This window comes from Phalacrocorax aristotelis, chromosome Z (genome assembly GCF_949628215.1).
Source record: "Phalacrocorax aristotelis chromosome Z, bGulAri2.1, whole genome shotgun sequence".
Lineage (NCBI taxonomy): Eukaryota > Metazoa > Chordata > Aves > Suliformes > Phalacrocoracidae > Phalacrocorax > Phalacrocorax aristotelis.
The window spans coordinates 42,009,468-42,021,571 of NC_134311.1; the positions used below are offsets into that span (position 1 = coordinate 42,009,468).

The window sequence follows — 12,104 nt, forward strand, 5'->3', positions numbered from 1 at the left end:
CTTGCAGGATGGATATTCCAGGTCAGAGAGGACTACTTTTATACCCAGACTGCAACCATAGTACAGTTGCTCATGTAAATACTGCAAAAGAACTTTTCAAACACAAAACTATCCCTCCCAGGCCTATGATTTATTTTCTTCAGCTTCCAAGAGGCAGCTGTCAAGGTGGTAAAAGACTCCAGGGATCTACATTGGGATTCAGAGCTTGAAAATACACCTAGAAAAAAGTAGAATCACAACTTTAAGACAATCTGTATCTTACTAATAGAAATCAGAAGCAGTAGTTTCAGTGATTGTCTTAAGAACAAATGTGAAGAGAATACACTTTACACTGAGGATAACGAAGGATCCACTTATATTTAAAAATGAAATCTGCAATTAAATTCTTTGCAAAGGATAGAAAAGAAGAATTCGGTGAGAGATGCAATTCATGTTCCTTGCTTTGAATTAATTTCTTTTTCCTTTCTTTACCTTGATTTGTATTGTTTCTGTGTGAAGGTATCCAAAATGCCTTGAGATTTAATTACGCACTTGTTACCTCTGGGTAGCAGCAAAATAGTCATGTTATACCACAGAAGCCTAAAGAAACAAAAGCTACTGGAGCAAAAAAATTCCAGCTCATTTCCTTGGCTGGTAGCTACCAGCTCGCAATCATACTTTTGAAGTGGTTAACTCCTCCTGTTCAGACTTCTGTTTTGAATTTTGAAGTACAATTTTTGAAATGGGATTAATAATTGTGTAAAAGGTAAAATACTATTCTGCTTGGTTATGTGAAAGTTACTCAGGCCTTCTCCCTTTTCTCCTCATATGGCTTTTGTGAGCCTGCACAGAAAGAAACTGAGAAGAAAGCTGAGCCCTGTAAAAAGCAAGAATAATTCCCACTACCTTTTGAATACCCAGTAAATTTATTAAATTTTTTGTTATGACTCAAATTCAGGTCTGCCATATATCACTGTGAACACTCTTATTCAGGTGTGGGGGTGGTAATAGCATGATGTCAACTGCTAAACAGCCTCATTAAGCATAACTTTCCCCTGTGACCTTGGAAGTATGTCCCCTAATGTATCTGAGATTGCTGTTTAAAATTGTTTGGTATGTCTTATTGTCTGTTTCCAAAATCAGTATGACCTGTACTACATAGCACAAAACAGTCCAGACAGCAACAAGATGACCATGGTGATTGATTCACACCATTTGTGAAAATCCCATTTGGGGAAATAACATATAAATGGAGGGCTAGGACCTCCCAGGCCTTGCTTAGGTGAGTAATCCTTCATTGGGTAAGTACATGTGCTTCAAAGCCTTTAAAACCTCACCTATTTCTTTATTTGCAAGCAGATATTAAATTACCTGATAATAGCATATTTTGAAGGGACCCAAGTGTCTGCAAGACCTGGGTTTATAATGAACAGTAGCAACAGCAGATTTATTTTAAGACAATCTTTTAAGAGCATAAGTATAATATGTAATGGCTTAGAAACATTTAGTGACCTGCGAAGTTTAAGATTAAAACCCCTACCACCCCAATAGCTGAGTTCTTAGCTCTAACAGTTGAGTCTGGAAGGAATACCACACAGTTCCTAGACTTCCCTAGGATGACTACAGATAACAATTTACTTTGACAATAGTGCCAGTTATATCTAAAGGCAGATAACCTCCTTCTGGATGTTCTACTAGCCATCAAGGCAACCTAGGTCTGAGAAGTCCTTTGGCTGTCTTCTTGTGAGTACTAATCTTCTCAAGTTATCAGTGGGGAGTTACCATTGATGTTTCTTGCAATGCATTAGCGATTGTGGGTGGAGAATAAAAATTTAGAAAGGAAAACTAGTAGCTATTTAAACATTAAAGAAAGAGATGGATTTGCATAAAGCAGTTAGAGCAAAATGTATACTTCAGTTTCACGGTATAAATTTACCATCTTGATATGGTAGATACTGTCAATAGATATAGGTTTCAGCACAGCAGAGACACAGAATTAGTCTAATTGGATCTATACAAACTCAGTGTGCAGTGAAACTCCATTACCTTTTAGTAATGCTGTCAGGATAGCTAAATCAATATCCTGGTGTCCTTCTGATCCCATGCGAAATACTGTGATCTGAAATGTTAAAAGACAATAGCATTGTTGAAACTAGGATAATTTTTTAAAAAAACAAGTTAAATCAGGGCAGCACCATTTGGATCTCAAAATGTCCTGATGTCTACAAGATGATCTTACTTTATACATTTTATGAGAAGCTTATTAGATAGGATTAATACACAGTATTTTTTGTGAGATAAAATTTGTTAAAGATAGAAATTGTATTAATGAGCATATGGAAGAAAATTCTTCTGTGATACTTACCGGGTGAAATTAGAGGTGAAGGAATGCTCTTGTATTAAGAGTAACATTAGATTTAGTGTTCCCAATACATTACTAGGAGGAATTATGTGTATTATACATTGTGGACTTAATTTATGGCATACAGCATTGAATAAATATTTTAATCCGGAATTATCAATTTATTCAACCTCATGATTTTATATAGCAGAAAGTTAGATAAATAATCTAAGAATTAGGCTTCTAACAGGTCCAGAAACATCTTTAGCCATCTGTGGTCAGTGACCTATCACTCTAAGGAATAAGATTTGAGGCAGTGAGGTGAGACAGACAATTCATGAAGAATAAGAATGAATATAGTGGGGCTGTTCTTTCAAGCTGGTTTCACTCTTGGTTAAGACCGCATTGAAACATATAGAAGTGTAAATCCCTTTGCTCCTTTTGTTACCATGGCAATAGCTGCTCTTGGGCCTCTGCTTCTTGTGAAGCAATTGAGACCGCAGCTTTTTATTAGTGCCTTTCCTTTACTAACAAAACCTATGTCACAATTTTGATCTGAATAACTGGTACCTGTTCCTCTTTTTCCTTTTGCCAGTACAGACTGCCTCAATTTCTTTAAGTGATGCCTTTAATTAAGAGTTTTGTAAACATATTTTATGCTCATATTCAGCAGCATATGTTGTTCCCACATTCCTAGATTCCTACTCATACAGCACCACTGAACTGCAGTGGCATCTGGGATAGAGGTCAACAAATGTCAGGGTGCAAAGAACAGTTTACCATGACTGGGAGATATATAAAGTGATCAAGGCTAAGACAACACTTTGGTGACAAGCTTCAGATTCCAACTGAAATAGCCCTGCAGAATGTATCCCAAGAAATCTAGTGTAGCCCTTCTGTAGCACAGATTCTACCGTCAGTTGACCCGAGAGTTCTAGGGGTTTCAAAGAGAGGTAAGAGGCTTTGGTATCAGTGAGAGTAGTACAGCATGTTAAGAGACTGAAATGACAAACTGGATGAAGTAATGGGAAATTGGCTTAGTCAATTAGTTAGTCAATTGATTTAGGTGATGCCTAAAACAATTAATGTGAGAAAGCGCCTATGTTAGGTGTGTCCCCAGTTAAAGCAGACTGTTTTCAAATTAGGCTTAGTTTGGCCCTTCAAAGTGTTCCTGAGGCAAAGCAGAAATCCTGCAAATGATACATTAACAAGCCATTTTCTCTCTTCCCCTGGAATCTACCAATGTTTCTGGCAAACCACCTAATGTCTATCCCCATACCGCAGCTTTTAATAGAATAGAATAGAATAGAATAGAATAGAATAGAATAGAATAGAATAGAATAATTTCAGTTGGAAGGGACCTACAATGACCATCTAGTCCAACTGCCTCTTAAACACTGAAAGGCTTCTTGGGGCATTGACCACCTCTCTAGGAAGGCTGTTCCGGGGTTTGACCACGCTCTTGGTAAATAAATGTTTCTTGACGTTTTTCCTAATGTTTTTCTTATCTCCTCAATGACTGTCAAGGAAGCTTTCACTGCAGTGTGCAGGCAGTCTGCTCCTCTGACCCATACAGCACAGGTAATATGGGTAGAAATACAAACTTCTACATATGTTTCATCTCAAAACACAATAGAAATGTGAGCTGATGAGGTCAGCCCCTCTGCTCTACATGCTCATGATGCACCTCCCATGCCAGATGACAAACTCTACCACAGAGGTTAGCAGCCAGACAGGTGGGTCAGAAGGCACAAGGAAGAGGCGGCCTTCCTCCCTTACCCATTGGAAAGCGGAACATCTCCCTTCTCATGGACAGCTCTGGCAGGTGCTGACAATAATTGGGTGAACACAGTGTTGCCACATAACATTCTGATCACAACATCCTCACAACACTTTGCAATTTCCTACACAATTTTTGCAGCGACAGGCATCTCCGTAGCACTGAAGGGAAGCGTGACAGTCTGGCAAGCAGATCAGCTAAGGCTGGGAATGTCTTGTTGTCATGGTTTAACTGCGCGGTGTTTAGTTGCCGAATGAGGCTGAACCACAACACTTGTTTGCGTCACTGCACTTGGTGACACTACCAAATGGCAAAATGCCCTTCTCCATCTTTAAGGCCCAAGGTGAAGCAATCTGCACATTGGGGACTGAAAATACTGAACAACAGGAGTACAGTGCAAGAAAAGGGTACATCTCAAACTAAAACATGTTCAGTGAAATCCCAGCTTAAATAAAAGATATCATATAAATTGCAAGCACTGAACACCTTATCAGCACAGGAAAACTAAGGGAAGCACTTTGCATGTATTGGACCACATCTAACCCTAAATTTCCAACTTCTCTTTCATCCCTCTTCCCTGCATACCTTGGAAAAATAAACTCACTTTAGCAGAATGAATTGCTGCTGTATTAAAAATAAAATAGAACTATGTAATTTAGTTACAATAGAAAAAACCTGTCTTTCCACAGTAACTCTTACTTTACTGTTATTTTTAAGAGGTCTAACATAATTAAAGTAGTAAAAGAAAGAAAAATAAGATAAATAATTGGGAAAAAAATACGGAAATGAAAAGAGTCCTCAGACTTATACCAGAACTATTATCATTTTAGGGGTCATGTCTGAGACTGAACTAGAATTTCAGACAGAACTAAGGCAATATATCATTATACTTAATTTCAAAATGCTGCGAGTTTAGTAGCTCAAAGACTCAGCTGATACCGTGGACTTTAGCCTGTTCTGAATGCACAGAATATATTCAGATGTAGACTATATTCAGAAGAATATATATATAAAATATGTTCAGCCTCTCCTTATTGTTTAGGTTAGCTGTAACTATCCATAGCTGTTCTCTCTCTCTGATGGGTGCGCTCCTCCTGTTTGAACTAACTGAACTTTGGTCCAGGTAGATGGTCAGCAAGTAGGCCTAATCAAAGTTAATCCTGTTGTGTGAGGCTATCAGTTGGAACTCAGCACCACAGCAAAAAAAATATGGTTTGGCTGGAAACTGGGCTGGTAAGTAGTCAAAACTGCACTAACACAGCAGAAAATCTGACTACAGATCCCGAAAATCTGACTACAGATCAACCACTTCATACTACAAGTATCTGTAGCCATCAGGGCATGTGTTGCTCTCCCTCCATAGCAGCTGGCTGCATGGTGGTGATCTCCCCTTGAGCAGGGACGCCTCTCAAGGTTACCCCTCAAGGCTGAGAGATTCCTTACCTGACACCAGGCATTGATGGACTGGTAAGTGACATTTTTCATGCATGTAACATTTAAGATACATATAGTAAGTTTACATTATAATCTTTCTTTGTATCCCATACTAACTTTAAGTGTAGTATAGACCACCAATACACCATCTGTACTTATTAAATATTTTACATAGCTAAACTTACTGATTAGAAGCCAACAGACTAACTACTAAATGAGATCTGCCTGAGTGATCTCAGACTCTTCTCCTGCAACACTCTCTTGTCACAGACCCTGGAGATGATTTTGGACAAGATGCAGCACCTTACTACTTTTACTTATGCAGGTTTTTTTGATAAACTTCTCACAGCTATTCATCCTTTGAACTGTTACCTCCCACCCTGGTGAAACAGCTTTTTATCACTCTGGAACTCATAGGCAGGTCTTTGCCCCGTCATCATTTCCCATAGTTTTGGAAATATTGATTGTTTCTTCTTTCTACTATTGCCCTAAAGCTTGACAAATGTTTTTGTTTATTCACAAAGTGGAGGATTTAAAATAGGTCTGCACTGTAATTAGGCAAGGAGCCAACTTTGTCATACTCTTGATAAAATCTTTATCTCTATTGATAAAATCCTAGTCCTGATCTGCAGCATTCTTCAGGTGTAACTTGTTCACTTTGTGTCTTTGCCAGATGTGTTGGTTGCTTTCACTATTGGATTTCAGAGGTATTTGAGTACAGTGACATTTGCTTTTAAATGGTTAAAGGAAAATATTTCAGCAGGCACGGCTCTGCAGAATGAATTTTGGGAGCTGAGGCTTAAAGCTGCAGTGTGCTGGCTGCTGAACCATTTGTATTATCATCACTTCTACTTTACCTGGCAAAGACAGATCGTTATCAAACTGAGGAGCTGCAGCTTTTGTTCTCCTCCAGTAACTATTTATGATCCAGGAACAAGGTAGTCGGACTGGAAGAATACTGCTGCTATGTTTTGAGTCCCAGACTGGCAGCCAGCGAGGAGCCCTGGGCATCTCGAGGAGACCTGTATTGCTTATCCAATGCAGCTTTATGTTAGGCTGCAGTGGTGCTTGAATGACTCATAATGCAGAGGGCTGCACCTTCCCTCTGCCTTTTTTCACATCTTCTGTTGGAAATGCATCCAAAAATGCTGTCCCTTTGTTTTTTCCTGTCAAATTTAAATGTGGATAAAAAGAGAAAATAAAAAAGTTTTGTAAAACACTGAAAGGCAGGAAAACATACAATTTGCTGTTGGGTGAGATCCTAGTGCCTTGTGCTAAAGACCCTATTGACATTTCCAGAAAGGAAGCATGAGTTTTGTTTCTGAATTTTATGAGTACAGTTACAAGAAGACAGCAATTGTTCCTAAAATGTGGATTTACTTCTTATACAGTCTTTGTAGTTTTTCCAGCATCCTTTAATTTTTGTAGTCAGAGGCATGAGGAAATAGGGACACATCCTGAAGTATTTATGCAGACTCTATACTTAGAATTGTTCAATATGTCTAGGTCTCAACCTATCTGCCTGTCTTGCTGGAGACCTGTTCCTCTGGTGATTTCTTTTCCTCCAATTAACCGGTAAGAATTTTGTGTTTGCAATACACTCATCTAGTTTCAAGAGTCATTAATGTATCTCACATCTTGCTAGTTGCCATTTACAGGTACTCTGGTGGGTAAATCACTGCAGAGAACTGAGAAACAACACACCAATGCTGTTAAAATAGGACATTGACTACAGCCCTTTCAGAATGGGCTCCAGATGCTATTGCAGTAGTGTGTACAAAACTGCTGGGCTAAAGGAAAATATCTGGGTCAGTAAAGTCTGTTCCCAGCTACCTTTTGCTGGATGAATGTGTGCCACTGAGATGCAAAAATAAGAGTAGATTAAAGACTTAGAAACCCACATAATAACTCATTACTAAGAAAAAAAGAAAGCCTTTCTTCTTTAGATGAAGAGACAATACCTAAGTGCCATTCACCTTTAAAAAAACTTACTGTAGTCCCTTTTAAGTCTCTTGAGCCGTAGCTTCTGTACAACTTTAGTGAAAAATTAAAAGGAAAAACAATTTAGTAAGGATTGTGTATGAAATCCAGGACATTTTATTATTAAAAAGAAAACACCCAAGAAGTTGGGGCTAAAAAGTAATACAGGTTTAAGACCTGCTTACCCTGTCAGAAGAAAACAAGGGAGAAGAGGCGCATTATTAGACTAACAGTAGCTATTTTTTTGCATTGCTCTGAAAAAGGGAAGATTAGTTTAAACCGAGAATTTTTCTTTATGCTGATCTGATTTGAACTCTGTCTAAAAAATGGTTTTCTATTTTTCTGAGCATAACGAAATTGTATTAGAGAGAAAAACTACCATTTAGCCTACTCAGCTATTTCTTTTGAGCCAAAAAATAATTTATGTTCAAAGAAGACAAAAAAATTAAAAAATCAAGTATTCTTTTTTTCTCCCAGCAGTTTGGGCCACATTTTTACCTCTATGTAGCTGGTAGTTTCAATTGCTGATGTCAAATTAAATTATTTTAAAAGAACAGCTTTTTCTGTTCCTCTGCTGTCACCTTGGGTATTTTGGGGTTGGTCTTTTTTTGATTTCCTCCTTTCCTCAGAGTCCACGCTATTTATTGGCTTGAAATTACTTTTTCAGGTAATTGCCTAAGGCATATGAGTGAACAACTGTGACTTCCAACAGCAAGATTTTTTAAAATATCTTTTTCTTCTCTTCTTTACAAATATAATAGAAGCGGATGTTAAAATGCCTTACAAATACAAAACTGTATTGAACCACACTGAAAAAAGAGTTAAATCTTCAGAGGAAACACACCTGAAACAGACAAGCAAAAATGCCTCTGAGTCACCAATCAAGGTTTCACCAACAAGCTGCAAAAACAGTGTTAATAGGTATCTGGATTCTTGCTAAATGTAATTCTAATGTCTGCATTGCTTTTGCTATGCCCATAGTGATCTACTTGCAAAGTACAGTAGATTACAGCTACTTCTAATTCTGGGGGCAGCTGGGCAAGGCCCACCAGCTCTGCTGGGCTTCTTGCAGGAGGAGGTGGTGGGGACCCACGAGATAAAGCCTTGTGGTTGTCACAAGACTACCTCTCATTTGCCTCCACAAAACCTGCCTGAGTGAAATGCATGAGGTTGCCCTTTAAAGCAGGAAAAGACAGCACCCTTCCTGCCTCTCCTCAGCCCCCAGCCCCAAACTGGAGACGTTGTTCCTCTATCTCACTGCGGATTTTACTGAAGTATCTTAATGTGAACAGGATTAACTTCCAGGAGAAAAACCCTAGCTGTGTCCAAATTCTTCCCATGAAAATGTGCTAGGAAATCAATGAGCCAAAACAGACGTGCTCTGCCAGCACAATGATTGCAGTGCACTGTGACACTTGCCAGTAATAATTACAGTCCAGCAGGGTAGAAACCTAATTTTCAGGCAGGGCAGGTAGAAAGCAAGTAAAAAAGCAAAGAGATGGAAAAAGAAAAAGCAGCAGGATAGAAAGCAACGTGGGTGAAGGGGAAGGGGGAGAAAGAAGCAGGAGAGATTATCTGACCTAGACTCTATCAAAAGCACTAATTTTAAAACAGCTCTTCTTTCTCTTTAGCACCAGCTCCATTCTTGTTTGACAGATTTTCCTTCCCTTTCCCTTTCTTCTACATAGTTTCTGGCTCAGCAGGGTCAGTTTAACCTAACATGATGCATTCTGTTGTTTTCCTGCTTTCACACTGAGACTGCATTGCATTTAGGCAATGTCAGGTAATACTGTCTTACCCAAGAGCAGTGAATACCAAAAAGACGTTCAGAAATTATTCACACACTAAGAGACACAGATATTACACTGCCACTTAGCATTTTCCAAGTTCCGTATGCATGTGAATGCAGGGTTACCTTAGAAATACAGATCACAGCTGCCCACATGCAGATGTGGTCTCCTTAATGGCAGCTGTCAAATCAAAGGACCAGCTAAGAAGAGGATGGATGCTGAGGAGATAAGATGTGGTCAAACAGAAAGCAAATGAAGTAATAGGTGAGAAGCCCCTGAAGTGGAAGGATCATTGAGATACTCAGGAGGACAAGAGGCAGGTTGTAATAGGTTTTAGTCACAAAATTTCTGAATTCTTACAATTTATTCCCCTGCCTGGTTCCTCAATAATATTTCTGTCCCTTACTAATCTGGGTGAAGCAGACCTATCATGTGTAGAGAATGCAGAACTTGTGCAGAAGACAGGCAGAAGCCGTTCTAGTGCCCTGATGAGCAAGTCATATAGACGTATAGGAAATTCCTTGACACAAAAATTTGTTTTTTTGCTTTACAGAGTTAGCTATAAGCCAGCATAGCTGTGTCAGAGTTTGCTGTATCCAGGCCTAGCTGGATATATAAATTATAAACCTTCATCAGTGTGAGCTGCTTCACTGTGAACAGGTTTGTTCTCTACAAGGACAAAGTTGATTTTACTCTTAGAATGAGAAGGAAGAACAATAGGTAGGTCAGCAGCCATGGTCATCATTAACTGCAAATTTGCCAGGTCATAGGAATGGAATTAAGGTAAAAAACTGTTTTCAAATAGTTTAAAACAGCATTTGGTGAAATTAATCACAAGATGTAAAAATTCTTCCCAACTACCAGCATATTCAATTCCTCTTTTAATGCCTTTTCTCACCAAAAAGTGAGTCCTTCCCTCTCACCACACCACTTTTTTTTTTTCCTAGGACTTATTCTTAAAAATCCACAGAGATGGAAGAGCTTCTTCTGTTCAAGGCCAGTATAAAGGCCCAGGACTGATTTTGGATAGCTCTGCAGCACCAGACTCTACTTAGTATTTCTAAATTATTCAATTACATGTGAACATTTCTTTCTTTACAGTAAGGTTAACCTCAACCACTTCAGAGTAAGAAGAGTGAGCTGAAATATATTCAGACTCTTAGCTTGTATTTGTTTGGAGAGAGAGGAAACACCACCAAATCAGCAGGGAGAATGCAGTGCACACCTGCACAGAATGACATTTTACCCTCTGTCGTGAAGGAGATGAGAGATGAAGAAGAAAAACCATTCCCTACACCTCAGATTGATGATGCCTGATGACTAGACAATGGATAGCTGAGGACCGAGGAAAAAACCAGGCTAGCAGTGATGAGAGCAGAGAAAGCAGCCAAGAGTGTTCTCTTTACATACTGTATTCAGAGCATCTTAAGAATGCTGCAAATTATTAATGCTTTTAGAGATGGAGTTGTTTCTCACCATCATTTCACTGTGACATCAGGAGAAAATATATGGTGATTTAAAATTCATTTAAAGTGATTTTTTTTTTTTCTGCTATCTCCAGAAAATTTTTAAATGTGTTTAAACCTTGCCTCTGACAAACACACAAATTGTTTGTATGCATCTTGGTTACAGAAGTCAGGAAAAAACCTTCCCTTTTTTACAAAAAGCAGATGTAATTGCAAATATAACCTGAAACTCTCCTGTTTGAGAGCATGGGTTGGTTCAGCAAAATGGACAATTCATTCCAGAGTACCTGTTGAGATTTATAATTTAGCTAGGTCTACCTAAATACTTCAGAAGAAAATTACCCTGAAAAGAGAAATAAGATTTTGATGAAACAAAACATTAAAGGATGTCAGGTACGCAAAGCCTCAGAATGGTTCAGATAAGAGAGGAAAGCATTTCCTTTTCTCTTGCAATGAATAATCCTGTTTAACTCAGAGGAAAAGCTGCTTGATGTGTAGGCATAACAAAGATCAAAGACAGCAGGTGAGTCAATGGATAATACTGTAGAAGAAAGGGGATGGCCAAATAAGAGGAAATTCAGGAATAGAAAGATTAGAGAGAATTATGTTTAGGGAAAACCTAAATTAAGTGATCTGTTGTTCTGAAGAGTAAGAAAGAAAATTCCAAATGAGGAAATAAGAAGGGGCAGATATGAGGGGAGAAGTTTCAATGTTGGTTGCAAAGTTTTTAGATTTTACATCTCCTTCTGCATTGACGCAGCACTGCAACACTTCACTTTTTCCTTTGATCCAAAAATTTCCCATAGACTCATTGCCTGGTAAGAAGCAGGGTACAAACAAAAAAATCAGCACTGATAAGAAAGCCAGCAATTCTGCAATTGAGGAGCCATCTAGGTCCACAGAAAATAATTTGACAGAAATTACTGTAAATATTTGGCTTCCCCCATAATTGGCAGCTTTTGTTCCAGACTGAGACAGCTGTGTCGACCCCTTAATGACCAAAGAGAAAAGGCTATGGAAATCTCACAGGTATGTCCCACATAAAAAAGTTTATATTTTATAATGCGCACGTACTTTTTAAGCCTTATAGCACTGTCAATATTTTGGAATGGCATATGCATATTTTCCAGTGGAATGAATTACCAAAAATAAGTTTTGGAAGTAAAAACCTTGAAAACAATCCTTTTCCCTTATACAAATGGTTTCGTGCTGTTGTTACATTAGGCCATTTATGACTCTATTCAGGCAGTGAAATACCAGTCCCTGATTTTACAGGTGAAGAAACATGAGAAATATAAATTGTGAGTCACAAAGCATATAAGCAGAGGAACAGA

General features: G+C 38.5%; 1 protein-coding gene across 1 annotated transcript in view; it reads right to left on the minus strand.

Moving 5' to 3' along the window:
- Positions 1-12,104, minus strand: part of TRPM3 (transient receptor potential cation channel subfamily M member 3) — a 452,616-nt gene that overhangs the window by 65,466 nt on the left and 375,046 nt on the right. The window contains exon 9 of the mRNA XM_075078767.1: positions 2,026-2,098. Coding sequence (XP_074934868.1) covers positions 2,026-2,098 — 73 coding nt within the window. The remainder of the gene's footprint in view (positions 1-2,025; positions 2,099-12,104) is intronic.